This window comes from Globicephala melas, chromosome 6 (genome assembly GCF_963455315.2).
Source record: "Globicephala melas chromosome 6, mGloMel1.2, whole genome shotgun sequence".
In the NCBI taxonomy this organism is placed as follows: Eukaryota; Metazoa; Chordata; class Mammalia; order Artiodactyla; family Delphinidae; genus Globicephala; species Globicephala melas.
This window is the reverse complement of record NC_083319.1, coordinates 5,692,614-5,714,504: the sequence shown is the minus strand read 5'-3', so window position 1 is coordinate 5,714,504 and position 21,891 is coordinate 5,692,614. Positions and strand designations below refer to the sequence as shown.

General features: G+C 41.7%; 1 protein-coding gene across 7 annotated transcripts in view; it reads left to right on the top strand.

Moving 5' to 3' along the window:
- The first annotated feature begins 560 nt into the window (after window positions 1-560).
- NUP214 (nucleoporin 214) overlaps window positions 561-21,891 on the top strand; it is a 104,546-nt gene continuing 83,215 nt past the window's right edge. For 4 of the 7 annotated variants that reach the window (XM_060300292.1, XM_060300294.1, XM_060300293.1 and 1 more), the window contains exons 1-13: window positions 561-696; window positions 2,925-3,120; window positions 3,741-3,892; window positions 4,910-5,108; window positions 5,784-5,854; window positions 7,089-7,152; window positions 7,625-7,728; window positions 9,396-9,502; window positions 10,160-10,226; window positions 12,453-12,539; window positions 14,448-14,574; window positions 17,449-17,610; window positions 20,788-21,262. In XM_060300292.1, the coding sequence (XP_060156275.1) occupies window positions 652-696; window positions 2,925-3,120; window positions 3,741-3,892; window positions 4,910-5,108; window positions 5,784-5,854; window positions 7,089-7,152; window positions 7,625-7,728; window positions 9,396-9,502; window positions 10,160-10,226; window positions 12,453-12,539; window positions 14,448-14,574; window positions 17,449-17,610; window positions 20,788-21,262 (1,856 nt within the window). In that variant the 5' untranslated portion in view covers window positions 561-651. Of the gene's footprint in view, window positions 697-2,924; window positions 3,121-3,740; window positions 3,893-4,909; window positions 5,109-5,783; window positions 5,855-7,088; window positions 7,153-7,624; window positions 7,729-9,395; window positions 9,503-10,159; window positions 10,227-12,452; window positions 12,540-14,447; window positions 14,575-17,448; window positions 17,611-20,787; window positions 21,263-21,891 lie in introns of those variants that run through there. The other 3 variants (XM_030838525.2, XM_030838526.2, XM_060300295.1) reach the window with 2 other exon arrangements.

The window sequence follows — 21,891 nt, the reverse complement described above, 5'->3', positions numbered from 1 at the left end:
GCGGTGTTTCGCGCAGTTTCCAGGCTTGTTACTCCAACGAGTAAACAAAGCTGATCGCTGGGGCCCTTTAATATCCCCTTTCAGCCTTCAGACACGTAAGGGTCTCCTTGGCGAGAACCCGGCCCCCCGACTTTCTGAGAACCTTTTTCTTCCACACTCCTGTAAAGCCTTTCTCAGAAGCTACAGCCCCTTGGAAATATTTGTCAAGTTCCCAACTCCTCTGAAATCGGAACTATTAATAACCACCTACATCCAAAGACTACTACGAAGTTTCAACGAAACGAACGTGGAGGACTCGCGCCTGCACTTCCCAGTATGAGAAACCAACAGGAAGCAAGCGCGCTCCACCTGAAAACGCGGTGGCGGCACCTGGACGCTCCCGGGCGCAGGCGCACAGACACCGGGCCGCGCCCCATACTCTGTCAGAGCCGGCCAATGGGAGGCGGCGGCCAGAAGAGCTCGGGACTTTAGACGGTCCCTCCACCTCCCTCGGCCCGAAACGTGTGATGTCATCAAAGCGCGCCGGAAAATGCGTCATGCCCGCGCGCCGCTAGACCTGAGGGGAGGAAGTTGGCCTAGGGGCCGCCTGGGCTGTGTCTGCAAGGAGGCGGGCAGCTGTGGTAGCTGCTTTGACCTGTTGAGGGCGGCGCGATGGGAGACGAAATGGATGCCGTGATCCCCGAGCGGGAGATGAAGGTCAGACACTGGCCGGGGCCTCCCTTCCTTCCTTAGTTCTGGTGTTGCCTTGGAGCCCCGCTGACCCGGGAAGCTCGGATGTCCGCTGACCCGCCCCGCCCCCCCCCCCCCCCCCCCCGCCCCCGCGCCTCCTGCTTGAACAATTTGCCGCTTTCAGAATTCTCTTTACCGCGTCCTGGAGCGCTCTTCAGTGCAGTCGGCGTGAAAGCCCCACCGAATGCGGTTTCCGCGTCCCCTGTTGGTCTTGTGCGAGCCTCTTGAGTTATCCTAGCCCCTTTAATGTGGTGATTGGAGTCGTGGTACTAACTACTGTTTATTGAGCGTTTACTGTGCAAGGCACTGATAATTATCACAGCAACCCCACGGAATACTTGTTAATGTAGAGGAGCAAACTGAGGCTCGGAAAGTAACTTACCCAAAGCCGCATTTGACAAGCGGGCTGAAAACCAGATTGTTGTTACTGTTTTTAAGACCCTCCTCTCTCGCTGTACTAGTAAGGCGGTCTACGCTTGCCTAATGCAGAGCCAGGGTTCATCACTTATCCTACGAGAGCTTTAGTTAACTAGAATCGGAGGGCTGTTTCGGGACAGGAAATCAGCCTGAAGTCAGGAAACTTGAGAGGGCCAGGTGAGCCAAATGATGGTTGTAAACACCCGAAAGGAAATAAGTTGTAGGAATATTTTAGGCATTTGAACAACAAATCACTGAAATGCATTAGGGAGGAGTAATCCACACCACGTTTAGAATAGTGATGCTCTCGTTCTTCTTGAGAATCACCGCCAAGGGTGAGCAACCCAGTGAGAGTGTGCCATATTTCATATGCTGGAGCAAAAGGATGAAAAGGTTTTAGAACCACAGACTTAGAAAATGGTGGCCTCCCTTTGAGTTTCTGATTACAAGACCCAAGTAGGATATTTGGGATTATCAGGATGAGAATTAACAAAAAAGGTTGAAAATTTTGTGGTCTGACCTGGAAAGCCGTGTGGATTTCTGATCACCATACTCAGTTGGAATTAAAAGAGTATTTCAGTTAATCTTTTAGCAAATCTGTATTAAACATTGAATCCAAGGAAATGAGTATGTGGGGTGTGTTAGGGATCCTGGATGAAACACTGTAAATGGACACAAATGAAGGCTGAGAAAGGCTGTCTTTGGCTTTTGCACTTTTTAGAGTGTAAGCAAAAGGAGATTCATATTCTTTTCACCAAAACCTTGACTTAAAGATAGGTTTAGAATTGAAGAAAAAAAATTGAAGAAAAAAAAAAATATATATATATAATACAACTTAACATAATGCTTGGTAAACGTATGGAACTCTTTTTACCAAGAAGTGGTACACACTGAAAATTCTTTGAAAGCAGATCAATAAATTCAGGGAAGACTGGATGAATCAGACATTGACAGGAGGTTGGGGAAGGCTCCCAGGCCCTGAGGGGCTAAGGACCATGAAAATGGGAGGAAATGAAAACTGGAAATAGGTGGGGGGTGGGGGTGGCACTGGATGTGGCAGAGGTGATGGCGCAGTTGTGGGAGGGAAGCAGAGTATTGTGAGGTGAGGCTCTGGAAGTGGACGAGTCAAGCCGTGTTGGCCTTATAGCCTGTGTTAAGGGGTTTGGACTTGATTTTAGATGTCCTCATAGCATCTAGGTATGTTTATAGGTCTTGAACACCAAGAGATTGACCTCTTCTGTGGTGGGAGTTTTGTTTAGTGTCTGATGCAGGTAAGCCAGTTTGGGATTTGGTTACCGTTCAGTGGCCATTATTTCCATGTATCTTTGTTGAGTACTGCACTGGTAGTTTGAGCTTACAGGGTAGTTGAGTGATGCTTTCAATATTTAACAACAATTTATTAAGCACTACTCTGTATCGTAAGACATACCATGAAATAGGACAAGATTGTAAATAAAAAAGTGCAGCTTGTGTGGTGGTTCAGACAATAAATTAGCTAGGAATTCAGAAAAGGAAAAGATCAGTGTTATCTGGGTTAGTCAAGGAAGGCTTCATGAAAGAATTTTTTTTAATTTAATTTATTCAGTAAATACTAATAAGCACTATACCGGGTGCCACAATATCACAGGAAGCTTAAAAATGACTGAGCCGCACAGCCCTTACCCTCAGGGTAATGTATATTTTGTTGTACTGGAATTGGGTGTACTGAAATATAATGACAGGTGTGATTTAATTTCCTGTCTTCCCTGAATTGATCTTGCTTTGACCCCGCACCACAGGATTTTCAGTTTAGAGCCCTGAAGAAGGTGAGAATCTTTGACTCCCCCGAGGAGTTGCCCAAGGAACGCTCGAATCTGCTTGCCGTGTCCAACAAGTATGGCCTGGTCTTCGCTGGTGGAGCCAGTGGGTTGCAGATTTTTCCTACTAAAAATCTTCTTATTCAGAATAAACCTGGAGATGATCCCAATAAGATAGGTAAGTTCCTTGGTTTGTGTTGCACGATAGAGGAGTGAAGTGCTAATGTCACTTGATTTACAAGAAATCATTCTAGTAGTAAAACTGCTGTTAGTCCTGAGATCGACCCCAAAGAAGAGGAAGTTCTAGGTAGGCTTCTGGAAGCCCTCCTGGGTGTTCTCTTTGGTCCATTGTATTTCTCTTTTGATGAGCTGTCCCTCTGAGCTCAAAGGGAAGAGCAGCTTACCATTGTGCCATGCTCAGTTGAACTTGGGTTCCAGCTCCCTGGGAGAAGAGTTTCATTGCGTGGCTTTTTAGTTGTCACAACAGCGCCATCCAAACAAATGGGAATGTGTGCTCTTTGGAGCATTGTTGCAAAAATACGGTACAGGGCACTGTTTCCAACAAGGGCTACAGCCACAGTTAGTTTTCTCAGGTCAGATGAGGAAGAGTCCCTGTGATACTTAATGCGACATTATACATCTGTAAGAAAGCTGCGATTTATCTGTACAACTTGTTATCAGGGTGTGTGCATATTTTTATGTAGATGTAAAAATTGTTTCACATAGACCTGAATAGAGTTTGTGGCTTATGCTTAGAACATTGCATTTTCTGCTTTGTGTTTTTTTATGTTTTCATAGTTGATAAAGTTCAAAGCTTGCTAGTTCCTATGAAATTCCCGATACATCACCTGGCCCTGAGCTGTGATAACCTCACACTTTCCGTGTGCATGATGTCCAGTGAATATGGTTCCATTATTGCTTTTTTTGATGTTCGCACTTTCTCAAATGAGGTAAGCTGCTGGCAAACTGTAGGGACCTAAGAAGATTTCCTGGTATTGAATCATAACCTAGAAGTTCTTGGTTGGCCTTTGAATTCTTTTTCTAGATTAAAATATGGGTTTTTAAAAGATCCTTAATTACAGAATCATGGATCTTTGGAGATAGAGGTGACTTCAAGAAATTATTTCATAATACCACCTGCCCCAAGATGTTATCATTTCTCATTTATATATGAGACAGCCAGAGCCCAGGGACCCTTAGGTGACTTGCCCAAGGCCATAGAGTTAGTAGTTAATGTCAGAAGTTCCTACATCCTGGATCTCTGGCCTCCTAATACAGTGTTCTTCCATTCCAGGCCGTTTAGTAATGATAATAGTCAATAACATTGAGTGTTTATACTGACTTTGTGCCAGGCCCTGTACTAGTGCTTGACATGCCTTGTTCTCGTTCATGCCTACCCTTCATGGCCTTATGCAGTAGGTACTGTCATCTTCATTTCATAGGTAGAGAAACAGGCCCAAAGAGTTTAAGTATTTGGGGTTCTTGTGTGTCTGTTTGTTTGGGGTACCTTTTATATCAATAATCTTTCATTAACCTTCCACAACAAATCTTCAGTGAAGCTCTTGGAATTTTGAAGCCTTTGGTGGTTTCTGCATACCAGTTAAAATAGGTATAATATTTTAAGATGAGAGCTCTCTAAAATTCAAGGGCCCAGCACTATTAAGAAGCAGAGCCCAGATTTTTATTTAGTGTCTGCTCTTTATGGATTATTTTGCATTTGTGCACTCCTTTGTTGCGAGTCCCTCTGAGTGTGCTATGGCGATTGATTGCCGTTTTCAAAGCTGTGTTAAAATTGCCTGTAACGAATAGACTGTTGTGCAGAGCTGCATGGTTTCTCGTGGTCATGGGGAAAGGTGAGCCGTAACTCGAGAAAACTTGCAGATTCAGTAATTTTCTTTGACTATTAAATGTCTCTGTACTTATTAATTTACTGATTTATTTTTGCTTCTGGGCATGTGTTTTAAAAGGCCAAACAGCAGAAACGCCCGTTTGCGTATCATAAGCTCCTGAAAGATGCAGGAGGCATGGTGATCGATATGAAGTGGAACCCTACTGTTTCCTCCATGGTGGCAGTTTGCCTGGCTGATGGCAGCATTGCTGTCCTACAGATCACAGAGACAGTGAAAGTGTGTGCGACTCTTCCTTCCACAGTAGGAGTAACATCTGGTGAGTAATAAAGTCTTCTCCTCTGTAACATATGGTAATGGTGATCTAGTTAAAATTTAATCTCTGGAAAAAAAGCAAATGGGGTTTTTTGTCATATTTGTTGTTCTTTGGTAGAAGTGGAGAGAGTGTTTTTTATTTCCGTAGTTAATGTCCTTGAAGCCAAATAGCATACATGATTTAACTTGAATGTGCTTGGGTTTTCTGGAGAAAGAAATATTTTAGTATAGCTGGTTTAGAACTGTGTTGTTGAGAATAATTGTTTTGATCTAAAAGGGTCATACTCTGAAACAGTCATTTGTACCTTTGAGGAAAAGCATTAGAAAATATCAAACAGGAGCAAGAGAATGACATCTTGATATTTGAGAACCTTCTGTATTCTACTTGTTTTATCTAAAGACTACAGAGTTTTCTGTACTTTACAGCTTTCTGGGCAGTACTCCATTGAAAAAGCATTTTTAACAGCTGATTCAGTGGCCCAGTGATAAATCACAATTGGCTTGTATCATCGAAATGATCTTTCTTTTTTCACTGTGCCAAGTAAGGATGATCCCACAGTCTTCCATGGACTGACAGAGGAACAAGAAGTGGTTATTATGTAGCTGTTTTGGTACAGATCTCATTGGTTTGCTCCATTTTATTCAGTTTTTAATTGGTAGCATTCTCTTCTTTACCCAGTCTGCTGGAGCCCCAAAGGAAAGCAGCTGGCAGTGGGGAAACAGAATGGAACTGTGGTCCAGTATCTTCCTGTAAGTCTTGCCTTGGACTTCAGAACTTTTTTACTTAAGTTACCCACTGTTTTGGGGGTGGTTTGGGAGTATCTTTGCTGTTTTTTTCTATTAAAATGTAATTTACGCTAATTGCAACAAATCTGTCAGTACACAAGTGAATGCAGGAAAGAGTGTTGCATATGCACTCGGTCAGCTCTCCCTGTGGTGAGCTGTGTCACCTCTTCCAGAGGTGATATTCATGAATATTCATCAATGTAAATCGACAAAGAATCCATATATATCTGGTCACACCCGAATGGGAAGGAGGGGTTCACAGGCAATGCCAAGGCCTGTGCTGTTGTGTATTCCTCCTGTTCTCTGAGGGGTTGCAAAGTGGTGAATGTGGTGGAATAGGTTTGAGGTTAAGGTTTTGTTTCTTCTTTGTCATCACAAAAAGTTGTTATGTGACATTTGGTACATATTCTTTTAGGGCATTAGCCTGTAAAAAGTTAATACAGGGCTTCCCTGGTGGCGCAGTGGTTGAGAGTCCGCCTGCCGATGCAGGGGACACGGGTTCGTACCCCGGTCCGGGAAGATCCCACATGCCGCGGAGCGGCTGGGCCCGTGAGCCATGGCCGCTGGGCCTGCGCGTCAGGAGCCTGTGCTCCGCGACGGGAGAGGCCACAACAGTGAGAGGCCCGCATACCGCAAAAAAAAAAAAATTAATACAGTTGGTTTAATTTTATTGTTTGCTTTTTTTTTTTTAAACTTAATAGTGTATTGGAGGGACTTCCCTGGCGGTCCAGTGGTCAGGACTCCGCTCTTCCACTGCAGGGGGCACAGGTTCGATCCCTGATCGGGGAACTAAGATTCCTCGTGCTGCGCACTGCGGCCAAAAAAAAAAAGTGTATTGGAGTCTTTTTCTTCCAGCTCATTACATGCAGAGCTACTTCATTCTTTTGAATGGCTGCATAGGACTCCACTATGTGAGTGTCTGTTCCATTATTGATGGTTATTTGTATCAGCGTGAGTGGTTTTGCTACTCTGAGTGGTATTGCATTGAGCATCCTCATCACCTACGTTGATCACGTTGCTGTGAGTGTTTCCATAGGGTAGGATTCTAGAAGTAGGCATCCACTTGTCTCTGTATTCATTCTCTCCTGGCTGGGGAGATGAGACTTAGGTGGTTTCTAGGGGAACTTATTGGATTTGACAGTTTCATTGGTTTGGGGATTGTTTCATTCGACTCTGTTTTTTTTCAAATCTCTTTCAGACTTTGCAGGAAAAAAAAGTCATTCCTTGTCCTCCATTTTATGAGGCAGATCATCCTGTCAGAGGTAACACATCTGCTTTTCTTACTGGGCTGACCTCTAATGAGGTGCTGTCCTTATTGCAGAAATTTCAGATCATGTGATGTACCTGCATACCTGATCAGGGAAGTGTTGGTGCCTCCTGTATGAAAACTCCCATTATTTCAGTTAGCTAATTAAGTCGCTGTAACAATAATCCTCTGGTAGACACCTGTGTCTCTTGGTAAATGACATTAAATGGATCCTGATTTTTTAATTAGAATTCTTCACTATTTGCCTTGATTATAATCCACCAGAAAAAAAAAAAATGGGATGGGATGAATTTGGGATGAATTTGGGCTTCTTGAGTCTTTGTGAATTGTATTTAGTTAGTGAAATCTGGACCTTTTTAAAAGCTATAGGAGTTGGATTTTTTTTTTTTTTAATCCATGAGATGGTAGTATAATGTACAGGGGTTATTCCAAGCACAAGATGGTTTATTGGGGTGTGTGTCTTTCAGTTCTGGATGTGCTGTGGATTGGTACATATGAATTCACAATAGTATATGCTGCTGCAGACGGGACCTTGGAAACTGCTCCAGATGTGGTGATGGCTCTGCTCCCGGTATGTCTATGCAAAGGATGTCTCTGTTATTGGAGAATTTTAGAAGTCTTCTAATAAAGTTTGCAGTTAGGCTTCAGTTTCCTTTTCTTGCTGGCAGTGGTCGTGCAACTTGAGGTGTAAGATTTTAATGCTGCACTGGGAGCCTGGGGACCAAAATGGTGGTGTTCACTTAGAGCATGTTCTACTGTCGAGTCACAAGGTGGACAAAGTCCTAAAACTTACTTTGCTTAAGTTGCAAACTGTGAGTTGTGGTAGATGTTAACATGATAAAGACATTTTAGAGAAGCAAGAAAGTACCTTGATTTTCAAAATTCGTTCACGTATTTATTCATCAGATATTTATCGAATGCCTACACAGTGTGCTTTAAAGCTGAGAATACAGCTGCGACCAAGGCAAAGTCCTTGCTTTTGTGGATCTTGCATTCGGATGAACGTGCTAGTCCACAGACAAGGGTCGGATCAAGGAGTGATAGGGGTGATGGAGGAAATAAAGCAGGGTAAGGGGTGGTTGGTTGATGACTGGGGTGTGATTTAGCTTGGGTGGTCAAGGAAGGCCTCTGAGGAAGAGCCATTTGAGTGAGGGAGTGAGTCATTTTGAAGGACAAAGAAGGACCTGAATGATAAGATCTACACTTCCTAAATTGCAGTGGCATTAAAAACAGCAAATGAGGCAGGGCTTATATTTCCAAATCATGTTAACTTTCAAAGTCTAGAAAAACATTAAATACATACATAAAAGTCTAAGTATAACAAAAGTGGGAGTGGCACTAGTCGTTCTGTTTTGCAACCTTGTTTTACTTAGTAAATTGCAACTACCTTTCTAGCTCAGTAAATCTGAATTTTGCTTTTGGGCAGATAATCAATTTATTTAGTGCTTCCTCTACTGTTGGATACTCAGGTTGCTTTCAGTTTTTCCCTGTTTTAAACAATACTAACACTTTTATGTACACTTAATGGGATTATGTTTATTTTTTAGGATAAACACCTAGAAATGAATTTGCTAGGTCAAGCAGTGTATGCTCTTTTGATATAGGCTTTTGAAAACACTGCCGAAGTATCTTTTAGAAAAGTTGTATCAGTTTGTACTCCTACCACGGTTGGAACTACCAGTTTCCCAATATGTGTGTCAATATGTAATGGTACCATTTGTAACCTTTGCCAATCTGATAAGAAAAAGTGCCTTGTTTTTATTAACTCTTTTGGGTTCCTGACAATATTGAATTTTAAAAATAAGTTTATTAAGATGCCTTATTTCAAGATATCATTAAGATTTTCTTTTCCCAGGGATCAGATTAACACTAGCATTTATTGAACACTCCTTATGTTCCGGGTTAGACCGGGTTACATGCTTTACGTGTATCCTTTCATATCTCACAGCAGCCTTTGATGTAGGTTTTTTAGGTCCATCGTACATGAGAGAAAACATTATCAGAGAGGTTGAGTAATCTGTCCATGCTAAAGTGACAGAAAACTTTGAATTCAGTTTGGTCAGTGGCCAATGCTTCTGTTCTTTGTACTGCTCAGTGCTGCCTTTATATAGTGTCTATATATTTTGAATGAATTTTCTCATAAAACTTAAATGATTTTATCTTTTGAGATTCTTAACTGTGTAGGATTCAAGAAAAATCGCCCATGAGATTTTTTTTTTCTCGTTCTGTTCATTGTAGAAAAAAGAAGAAAAGCACCCAGAAGTGTTTGTGAACTTTATGGAGCCCTGCTATGGCAGCTGTACAGAGAGGCAGCATCATTACTACCTCAGCTACATTGAAGAATGGTGAGCCGCGTACCCAGGGAGGGTGCAACCTGCCCTCACTGTCAGGTCACCCCTGAGTCACTTGGTCCTGCTTGTTCTGTTTTGTTTCCTTTCTGTAAGGGAGGAAAATAGAGGCTGGAGATAACCCGAACGTTTTCAGCTCATGCTAGATAATGCCCTTCTGACTACTACTTCTGTTTTCCCAGTCTTGAATTATTTAGCTCAAATACATACTAAACTTAGAAATCCCATTTTCTCATTAACTCCGATGATGACTTAAGAAAATACTGATATTTAAGGAACATACTGAAGTTTCCCTCTGAGCAGAAGTGTCCCTTTGAAAGATAGATGACTTGAAGCAAAGCTTCTGTTCCTCTAATTAGATTATTCTCTCTACAGGGGGGTATTATATTTATTGGGAACTCTGACTTGATTCTGTTGTGTCTCTCCTTTGTCTTAAGTAGGGAGGCAGTTGGCTGAGTCTCCAGGGCTCTAGCCTATGAACTAAAAAATAAAGCTTTACATCCAAAATCTTCTTACCTTTCTTCAGCCGGGTAGAAAACCTTGCTTTTCTCCTTCACGTCCCAATGAAAGCCTTGTAGATGCTACCAGTGACTCAAGTCAAGGTACAACTGTTGCTGTTTGAATTTAATGGTCTTCCGGTTTTATTCTTTGAAGGGATTTAGTGCTGGCAGCATCTGCGGCTTCAACAGAAGTTAGTATCCTCGCTCGACAAAGCAGCCAGGTAAGTGTCTCTCTTTTGTCACTTTTATGTGATACCTTTCTGAGAAAGATTTTGGAGGGGTTTAACTGAAGTTAAGATTTAGATGAAGTCACATCCCTTTTAATGAGTTTCTGATGAGAGCACAGCTTAAATGACCAAGAGCCCTGGATCAAATGGCTTGGATATTGCATTGGACAAACATGGGTGTCAGATTTAGCCGTTCCTTCAGTGTCATCAAAAGCCCTTCTGTTAGGTTAGGATGTATCCACTGTGTGTGGAAACATACTAGTAATCAGCCTCCAATAGGAGTGTACCTGGATGTGTAGGAGGTTTTTTCTGCCTTGTTCTGTTCAACCGTCTTTATTTTCTTCCTATTACTTGAACCTGCCTCTTCTATTTGGTTAACTATAACCCATCCTTGACTATGGAAGAGAGACATGCAAATCAAACCAAATTGTGACTCATCAGAAATACTTTCTGTTTGACTTTGGAAAATGGCCAGAAAGCTAAAAGCACCTGTGCAGTTAAGCACCCATCTCCCTTCTTCCCCTTTGTGCTCTTTGCAGGCCAGGGTGGGCTGCAGTTGTCGTGGTAAGCTCTCCTGAGCTCTGGTAGATTATGCACAGTGACTACACAGGAGACACAATGAAAGGGAAGCTTTTCTTTCTTTCTTTATTTTTTTAATTATATAATTAGTAAAGTCCAGGTAATGGTTGTATTAAATTTGGGTACACATCAAGAATAAACTTTTTTTCCAGAAGCCACAAAACATTTTTTTAAAAATTAATTAATTTACTTATTTTTGCTGTGTTGGGTCTTTGTTTCTGTGTGAGGGCTTTCTCTAGTTGCGGCGAGCGGGAGCCACTCTTCATCGCGGTGCGCAGGCCTCTCACTATTGCGGCCTCTCTTGCTGTGGAGCACAGGCTCCAGACGCACAGGCTCAGTAGTTGTGGCTCACAGGCCCAGTTGCTTCGTGGCATGTGGGATCTTCCCAGACCAGGGCTCGAACCGATGTCCCCTGCATTAGCAGGCAGATTCTCAACCACTGTGCCACCAGGGAAGCCCCACAAAACATTTTGAAAAATTGATCATATCAAGTCAGATGTAGAAATGACATTGCACTGTTTCTGACATTGTAATAAAGCTGGACAATGACACAATTTTAAACAATCAAAACAAAATTACAAAATACCGGCAAATATATATACATGTATATGAAGTCACTAACTGAAATAACTCAGGTCAAAGAGAAGCTCAGAGCTACAGTTGCAGACTACTTAGAAATAATGGCAGAGACAAACTAAAAACATACGGAGCTGTTCTTAAAGAATAAGAGAGAATGAAAACTCAATAAGCTACAGAAGACCAAATCAATAAAATGTTTTATTTAAAATGTGAGCCAAATTTTAGTGCCTCTGCTGCATTTTGTAAAGGATTATAAGAAAAGGATGCAGAGAATTTTGAATATGGGTCAGTTACCTATTCACCTAATCAAAGTGAGTACAGAATTCTGCTAATTTTAAATATTTTTCTTATTGCTAAGAAAACCAGGAGAATGACCTAAAATTTGTTTCGCTTCTGAACATTAAAATGATGAGCTATTTTTCTGCTACTGTCTTGGTGTGAGGTGTGGCCATGTGACTGAGTTCTACCTATTCCAATGGGAGCAGCAGTTTCTGTGCTAATTCTAGGCCCGGCCCCCAGGAACTATGGGCCTTCTCCATTTGTTCTTCTCTTTGTCACCTGGATACAAAGTTGGTTAAGGACTAAAGTAATGGCTTGTGTAGCCACAAATGAGGAGCTGGGATCCCTGAATAAAGCTGGTAGGACAGCCACTCTGCCAACTTAAATACCCAGTCAAACTCCAAAAATCTTCTGTAATGTTGGCTAGTGCATATTTGGATCTATATTTGTTACAGGGTGTTGGTATACCCTAAATAGTGAACTAGGCAAAAAGAAACAAAATAATACATGGACCAATAAAATACAGATGAAGTAGTATGTGTATCAGAATTTGACATTGCAAATTAAATACCACTACATTAAATAATGCATTAAGCAAAAGAATTATATGCAATAAGCAAGTGGAGTTTATTCCAGGGGTACTTTTCTATCTCATATGTAAATGTCTAAGTGGCAACTCCTCTTGTATTTTTAAGAGGTATCTTAAACTAATACTGTCTGTAACTAAACTCTTGTTTTTCTCCCAATACCTGCTCCTCCCTCAAGTTTTTCCCTTCTTTGTAGGTTAATCTCCATTCCATCCATTGCTCAAGCAAAAATTATGGTGTCACCTCTGACTCTCTTTCTCTCACATCTCACATCTATCAAAAGGTAATGTTTGGTCTACTTGCAAAATGCATCTGCATTCTGACCATTTCTCACAACTCCTCAGCCAGAAACTTTTCTTTTTAAAAGTCTACCTTGAGTTTAAAAATGTTTTGTGCACCCCATGCACAGGTACATATGCCTCTTCAGTCATTCACCATTTATCTATCCTTCTCTGGGCAGCAAGGTGGCCAGCCATAAGTGCGTAGTCCTCAGGGTCACAGGCCAGAGTTCAGCGGTCTGATTTGCTGCTCTTGGATTAACTTCAGTCACAATTTCTTAGTAGCACAAATATTTTATGTATTCACACATTGAAAAACACTTTTATTTTTGCTTTTTATCAAAATAATTATGTTCATGGTTGAAGAATCAAATAGTGGAGAAAGGCTTATAAGTGAAAAATCACCACTGCCCATCCTGTCCTGGTCTGTCCTGTTCTCGAAAGGGGACCACTTTTTTTGCGTTACGCGGGCCTCTCACTGTTGTGGCCTCTCGCGTCGCGGAGCACAGGCTCTGGACGCGCAGGCTCAGCGGCCATGGCTCACGGGCCCAGCCACTCCGCGGCATGTGGGATCCTCCCGGACCAGGGCACAAACTCGTGTCCCCTGCATCGGCAGGCAGACTCTCAACCACGAAAGGGGACCACTTTTAACTTGTAAACTTTTTCTTTTAATGGTTACCTCCTTATCCCTAAATAATAATTTGCTTTATCACTAGTTGTCGATTATTAATGTTAAACTATTGGGCTGTTAGGGCAAATGAGGATTTAGCTCACATGTGGCCTTCAAACCCTCCCTCCTTCCTTTCAGTAGGGTTATAGCACTGTTTTAGTTTCTTCTATTTGTTATCTTTGAACTTTAAGTAATCATTTTTACCTTTGTTTCTTATGGTATTCCCATACAGCATCTCTCTTGATCTTCCGAGCTGTGAGAGGAACATGTCAGCGCCCCACCCTTGCCTTTAGCACACCTTCCCCACTCCCACCTGTAAGCTGTTGTCATCTGTGTCTCGTCTTTCGCAAAATCAAAGCTGATACTGTTTGTATTCTGTTCTGTAGTGATTAGCAAGCCTTCTTTATTTTGTCTATAAATTGTTTTTCCAAGTTGGAATCCATTTTGTTTACGTTATTATGAATGTGACTATTGACTCCATAGCTAAGTCATGGAGCATAATTATGTTCCCTTTCCTGAGCAGTTTTTTGTTTTTCTGTTTCTCATTGAGCATTATTCCCCTTTGATTCATGCTGCCCAGTTTTGGTCAACGTTGAAAGGTTAGATTTTTAAAAACCAGGAATCATTTGTTGCAAGGAACAGATCCCACTCGAGCAAACTTGAACGAAAGGGGAGTTTATTGGAAAGATGTGGTGGTTTCTCAAGGAATCCAGTGGCAGGATGATTGGCCAGAGTGAGGAACTGACACCAGGAACTAGGAAGACAAGAACTAAGGTTACCTTCTGTCTCTGTGGTCGAGTGAGCACAGGGCATTTGGCCAGCTTTATAAGCTGCTCTGCTCAAGACCTCACTGGAGATCCCCTGGAGATCCTGGTGCCCATCCCAGATTTCTAGGAGCAGCTACTGACTGGCTTAGTGCAGCTATTAGATTCACCCTCTGTGTTCAGGAGTCTACCTGGTTGTGGTGGACAGTACTTCAGAGAGTGTTCACAGTAGTGGTTATTTATTCACAAGGCAGGAGCTTCGTATGCCAGGAACAGACAGAGAGGTTGACTTGGAAAAGTAACCCCTCGCTTGCTGGGGGACTCATAGCTTTTAGACTGTTTTTCCAGATTTCAGAGTCTCGGTCAACATATAACTCTAAACCACATGAGCTGTCTTTTTTCTTCTCTCCTGTTGAGCAGTGCTGGAGAAGGCTCTAACCAACATGGCATTTTCTTCTTCTCCTTGTTCTTTTGTCCAGAGTAATTGGGAATCTTGGCTGCTGGAGGATTCTAGCCGAGCTGAACTGCCTGTGACAGACAAGAGTGATGATTCCTTGCCCATGGGAGTTGCCATAGATTACACCAACCAAGTGGAAATCACCATCAGTAAGTATAGTCTGACACAGCTTAGCGCAGAAGTGGTCTTCTTCCCATCATGGTTAATATTCAAATCCAGCTCTACGTTTTCATGACAGAATCTACTCTGCTGTGCACTTTTAACTTGTACCATGTTTCTACTTAAAGAGTGAGACGGTGTGTTGTACAACGCTCATCTAATTTGAATCGATACTCATTGACCGAGGTCACATACTCTGTGTGTCTGAGTATCTGAGTGTTGGCGTGTCTGTGTGTGCTTTAGAATACGGCTAAAATACATAGTGCTGATTTCATAGCTTTGTCTCTGTGCCCCTTCCAGGTTCCCAGTGCCTCCCAAGGGGACAGCACCCCACGGCACTTGGGTGCTACATACCAATACTTGGTTCGAAGGCCTGGTTAGAAAATGGAGGCCTCAGGCACAGGCTTCCAGATGGGGCCTGAGCACATGCTTTGAGTCTGTCTTCTCCCCTGCTGAGGCTCGGCAGGGCCGCAGTCTCCTGAAATGTGAAAGTGAGACAAGACATTTTTTCTCACAGATCTAGAGAACAAACTAGTGGTTACCAGTGGGGAGAGGGGAGAGCTGGGCGATATCGAGGTGGGGGAGTGGGAGGTACAGACTGTTGGGTGCAAGACAGGCTACAAGGGTATATTGTACAACATGGGGAAAATACAGCCAATGTTTTGTAATAACTATAAATGGAGTGTGACCTTTAAAAATTGTATAAAAAAATAAAGTAAGAGAATAACAAAAAAGAGAGAGAGCAAAGGAAACAGGATAACCAACAACATAACGAAAAGGCAGCCTGTGGAATGGGAAAAAAAATTACAAACCATATATCTGATAAGGGGTTAACATCCAAAATATATAAGGGACTCATACAACTCAATAGCAGAATAAAACAAAGTAAACAACCTGATTAGAAAATGGGCAGGGGACCTGAATAGACGTTTTTCCAAAAAAGATTTACAGATGGCCAACAGGTATGTGAAAAGGTGCTCAACATCACTAAGTACCAGGGAAATGCAAATCAAAACCATAATGAGTTATCACCTCACACGTTAGGACGGCTGTTATCAAAAAGTTAAGTGATACCAAGTGTTAGCAAAGATGTGGAGAAAAGGGAATCCTTGTATACACTGCTGGTGGGAATGTAAACTGGCGCAGCCAGTATGGAATAGAGCATGGAGGCTCCTCAAAAAATTAAAAATAGGGCTTCCCTGGTGGCGCAGTGGTTGAGAGTCCGCCTGCTGATGCAGGGGACACGGGTTCGTGCCCCGGTCTGGGAGGATCCCACATGCCGCGGAGCGGCTGGGCCTGTGAGCCATGGCCGCTGAGCCTGCGCGTCCAGAGCCTGTGCTCCGCAACGAGAGAGGCCACAACAGTGAGAGGCCCGTGTATCGCAAACAAACAAACAAAAAAATTAAAAATAGAACTCCCATGTGAGCCAGCAGTTCCACTTCCCTTTCCAAAGGAAGTGAAATCAGGATTTTGAAGAAATAGCTGCACTTCTATATTCATTGCAATGTTATTACCGCAGACAAGATATGGAAGCAGCCGAAGTGTCCATCAGTGGATGAATGGATAGAGGGAATGTGTTATATATACAATGGACTGTTCAGCCATGAAAAGGAAATCCTGCCATTTGCAACAACATGGATGGACCTTGAGTGAAATAAGTCAGACACAGAAAGACAAATACTGCACGATCTCAGTTATATGTGGAATCTAAAAAAGTTACACTCAGAGAAGCAGAGAGCAAGAATGGTGGTGGCCAGGGACTAGAGGGTGGAGGAAATGGGGCGGTGTTGGTCAGAGGGTAGAAACGTTCAATTATATTATGAATAAGGTCTGGGGATCTATACTTGAAATTTCCTAAGGGCGTAGATCTTAACATAGACACACTACTATATATAAAATAGGTAACTAATAAGGACCTACCCTATAGCCTAGGGAACTCTACTTAATACTCTGTAATGACCTATATGGAAAAAGAATCTTAAAAGAGAGTGGATATATGTGTGTGTATGACTGATTCAGTGTAGCAGAAACTAACACAACATTGTAAATCAACTATACTGCAATAAAAATTAAAAAAAAAAAAGTTTTCACCACACACACAAAATGGTAAAGTACGTGAGGTGGTGGATGTGTTAATTAGCCTGGTTGTGGTGATCATTTCACAGCGTATACATCCATCAGACCATCATGTATACCGTAAACACGTACGATGTTTGTGTTTTATCCCAGTAAAACTGGGAAAAAATATTTGTTTACAAAAAGCCATATTCTTTGTGCTTTGTGCTTCATTTTAGAAAGGTGTACCCATCAGACACCACTAAGTTCCTTGTCCTTTCCCTGGTCAGGCTGTTTGGTCTGATTAGCTCATTTACTCTGATTCTCGTAAAGACTTAATTGACAAAATACATGCTTATGATTCAACTGTGAATGAATATAAAGTAGTGGGACTCACTTCTCTGTGCCCTACCATGTGTTTTCCAAAGAGGCTCATCTGTCATTTTTTTTTTTAACTAAAGGAGTCACTTCCTGGAGACTCCTGTCTTGGTCAGGGGAATGCTAAACCTACCTCCCAAACACCGGGACACACGTAAAAATCAGAGGTTTGGGAGTCAGAGCTACTGCAGGACTGCTAGGGCTTCCCTGTAGGGCTGGTGGGACGGTGGCCATCTGATCATGGCAGTAGCTCTTCTTTAAGGAGCTGTTTCATAAAAGGCTGTTCAGATCCAAATCAGAACAAACCAACTCGAGCTACTGTAGAGATGAGTCCTGTGAAGCGTCTTTTGCTTCCGGCAGTCTTCCGCTTCTGGGCCCAGGCCCTTCAATCGACTTGGCCCTTTTATCACCTTTGTTTTCTTTTGTAACAGATGATGAGAAGACTCTTCCTCCTGCTCCAGTTCTTATGTTACTTTCAACAGATGGTGTGCTTTGTCCATTTTACATGATCAATCAAAATCCTGGTGTTAGGTCCCTCCTCAGGACACCAGAGCGGCTCTCACTGGAAGGAGAGCGACAACCCAAGTCATCAGGTGCGTGCCTCCCCCCATTTTGGCCGAGAGGGGATACCGAGGGCTTGTACAGGAGTATTTGCTGGGATGAATACTGTGAGGACACACAGTGGTTATCTTTATCAGCCAGTCTGTCTTATTGAGGCAGGACTAATCTTTTCCTCAGACACATGCACATACTTGCCTTCTCTCACCCCCAAGCTTTATTCTCCAACCTTTACTTTAGAGAAAAAGGAATCTCAGCCCGATGGATCCCATTAGGTAATTTACTGACAGTATCCTATTATAAGACCCTATATTATATGGTCTGAAACCTAACCTGTTTAATCATGAGAGATTGGTTAAATAAATGAGTGTACATCCATACAGTGAAATGCCATGTAACTATTAAAAATGTTATATTTATTGACAAGGAAAGGACAGAACATATTGTAAAAGAGCACTGTATACTCTGATTCCTTTTTTATGAGAAAAATACATACATAGAAAAAATACTTGAAAGATGTTAAAATCTAAATAGTGGCTATTGCTGGGTGATGAGAACGTGGGAATTTTCTCTTTGTATTTAATTTTCTTTAGTTTATTTTCCCCCTCCTCTTTGAAGATATCGCTTAAGTAATATATGTTTATTGGACAAAAATTAGAAAATACAAAGACAGAACCACTTCAGAACCCATCAAGCAATACAGCCAGTCAGCATTTTGGTACCTATGCTTCACATACGTAAATGCATGCGTGTAAGTGCCAATCTGCGTCTTCAGAATTCTCACGACGGCAGTGGGTCACTTGTGAGAACAGAGTGAACTTTCTAGAAGGGCATTGTTTCATATTGTGGAATTTTACTAATATTTCTTTTTTTGAATTTTGTGAGTATATAACTAGTAAGTTTTTTCTCTTCTGATATAGCTAAAAAAGCTCATACTGCCACCAATTCTATATCTAGGGAGAAACGTTGACCAGTTGGGTTGGATGTGGTGGAGAACACTGAGGGGATCTTTTCTCACTGCTTCCCAATGCAGAGTGAGTTGTACTTCATAAATAGAGCCACTCAGATACTTGGGCTCCTATCAACTGGCAGTGTGACCCCAAGTAATGTACTGGGTGCCTCAGTGTTGTTGTGTTGGGATATCTCCTTTTTTGCAGTGTGTACTCTGAGTTATTTTTTCCCCTTTAAGTGGTCCTGAGTCCCATGAACTACCTACACTCAGTTGCTGGGTCTGTCTGTAACAAGCAGTGTACCCTGTGAAGTCGGGAGCCTGTGGGATGATGTTTGTTTCTGAGCACAGTTCAGTGTGAGGGGCTTGCTACAAGCCCCTTATTCCCTGAGTGCGAGCAAAGACCAGTTTTACTGTTTGCCTCTCCTAGAGAAACCCCGTGTTCCCTCATGCTTAGCCCAGAGGTAACAGCCATGTTTAGATGAGAGGAAGAGAGCCACTGAAGGGGGAGGAGGTGTCCCACCAGTTCACCAGCTCTAGCTGAAGCTGGCTCATGGGTTCAGAGGACATCAGTGCTTCTGCGTGCTCCCACACTCCAGTGCCAAGGATGCTGGGTTGAATGATCGCAAAGAGCAGCATGATGGTTTTCAGATATTTAGTTCCATTTTCAGTGGGGAAGATGCCTGTGATTTCTTTGGGGTTTGGCATATGCTTTTTGTATTGGTCTACTAAATGCATGGAAGTGATTGACACATATGCTTGGGTCTCTAAAGAGGTAAGCTGTTGTTGGTTCCATATTTATCGTGTAAAGGAAGTATTAACAGAATAGATAGGCTTGCATTATATACTGTCATCGAAGTGACAATCTACCTGGGGGTCGTTGTTTTCAGAAAGTGGCATTTTCATAGTTGTATCCTAAGTATTTCCTTGCTTTAGACATAGTGAAGATAAACTGTCACCTCTGACAATTTGGAAGAACCAAGACCCATAAATGTATTGATAAAAAAATACTGCTTTCTTAGTTAGTTATTTAATTTGGAGAATTAACATGTTTATAGAAAGTTTGGAAAATAGAAAAAATTTTAAACTTGCCTTTTATGGTATTCTCTTTCAGTGTTTCTTCATAAACATCTTCATAGTTGTGATTATATTGTATACATAATTGGTATGCTGGTCTTTTATTTAAATTTTAAGTGTTTTCCAGGTTCTTAAGTAATTTTTATGATTCATTTAGGAGTGTTTAACACTCTGTTGAATATATTTTACCATTTGGGTTGTATTAAATATCTTTTTCATTTTTTAGGTTATTTCCGTAGTCTTTATTCTTAAAATTGGGATTACTAGGTACATGTTCTGTGATTTTTGAGGCAAAATGCTAAAATACTTTCTAAAAGACTGTGCTAAAAAGGTACCTACTAGTGATAAAAAGTTTCAGGTTTGTTTTACCCTTTCAAACATAGGGGATTATATATATTTTTATTTTGATAATTTAGAGGACAGCCAAAAATATGCCTCTTTTAAATTTGTATTTCTTTGATTAGAGAGACTGAATATATTTTCTTTTTATGCATTAGATTCCCAGCTTATATCTATTAAAGTCTCAAATTTTTTTAAATCTCAATTTGTATGAGCTTTAAAAAAAATAAAACATATTACTTGTCATTTGCTGCAAATTTTTTTTCATTTACCTTTTGGTTGTATAACTATTTCTGTACATAGTCAAATCTTTATCTTTTGTGTTTTTTTTTTGGGGGGGGTCACTTTTAGGTTTATCAAGTTGATAGACTCTAAGAGACAACTCACTTTTTGCCTCCTTTGTTTTGAGATATAGTTATATATATGCTTTTGTATATGTGTGTATCTTTAATTAACCTAGAGTTGTTTTAGTGACTATTATAAGGTGTAAGTCTGAATTAAAGGTTTTTCCTGATAATAAAATATTGCAGAATAACTTATTTTTCACTGTAACATTGAGAAGTGTATTTTTTCTACATTACTCAAGTGGGTGTTCATGAAGTCCTATTAGTCTAATGTCTTTTTGCATTTCCTTTTTCCTTCAAAGTTTTAGACATCTTACCATATGGAATGTTTGCTATGGAAAGTCCAACATCAACTCCATTTCCCTTTTTTTGTTCCCTTGTGGAACGAGAACCATTATTTCTGGCTTCATTCTTCCACAAACCCACTTGCTTTCTGTGATGTGGATCTCCACTGTTACGGGGTTAACTTCTCCCTTCCTTTTTCTCCATATTTCCCATTGCAGGAAGTACTCCTACTACTCCCACCTCCTCTCAGGCCCCGCAGAAGCTCGATGCGGCAGCAGCCGTAGCTCCTGCCTCCGTTCTGCCTTCATCACCGACTGCTCCCACCTCCACCTTCTCTTTGCCTTCCGCCGTGGGAGCCCCTGCTGTGTTCTCCTTTGGTTCTTCATCCTTGAAGTCATCTGGTTCTGTCACTGGGGAGGCCCCTCCGTGTTCCAGTGCCTCTGACAATTCCAAAGCAGCCTTGGGCCCTGGAGCATCCTCCTTCTCTTTTGTTCCTCCTCCTCAAGCCTCCCTCGTGCTCACCCCTGCGGCCTCTCCCATGGCACCCTCAGCTGCCTCATTCTCCTTTGGATCGTCGGGTTTTAAGCCTACCCTGGAAAGCACACCAGTGCCAAGCGTGTCTGCTCCAAACACAGGAATGAAGCCCACCTTCCCACCATCAGCCTCTGCAGTCAAGGTCAACCTTAGCGAAAAGTAGGTAACAAAGTTTGATGGGTAGAAATATCGCTGCCTGTTCACTAGAAATAGAGTCGCTGTGAGTGGAGTTATTGAATAGATTTTCTTGTCCTTTTTCCCATAGTAATACTTGCAAATGGTAAAAATGCAAACAACATAAAGGTTTGCATTTCATCAGTGGACAGAGTCCAGAGATGTCTCTTAGAATTTTTTTTTTTTAACTGTTAGAAGTTTATATTTAAATGCTTGTTTTGCTTTTGCAGGTTTTAAATGTAGGAGGTATTCCTTACTTTTAAAAAATGAAGCAATACAGACTATATATCCCTTAAGGAAATTGAATCTCTCTAGTCCTTTTTCTCCCTTGTGTCCACTCTTGACTCTCTGAACTGTTTTCCACATAGCCACTGAGTGATCTTGTGAAATTGTAAATACATCAGATGACTGTCCCCAGCGGCTTCTCATTGCTCTTTGAGTACAATCCAAACACTTCAGCGTGGTATTCCACTTTCCTCCAGATCTGGGTCCTACTAACTCACTCATATCTTACTTTTTACTTCTTTATCTGCTTGTTTTGTTCTCACCACTAGCATGTAAGCTTCTTGAGTGAAGTAATCCCTTATACCTTGTAACCCTTCCTAAGATAGCCA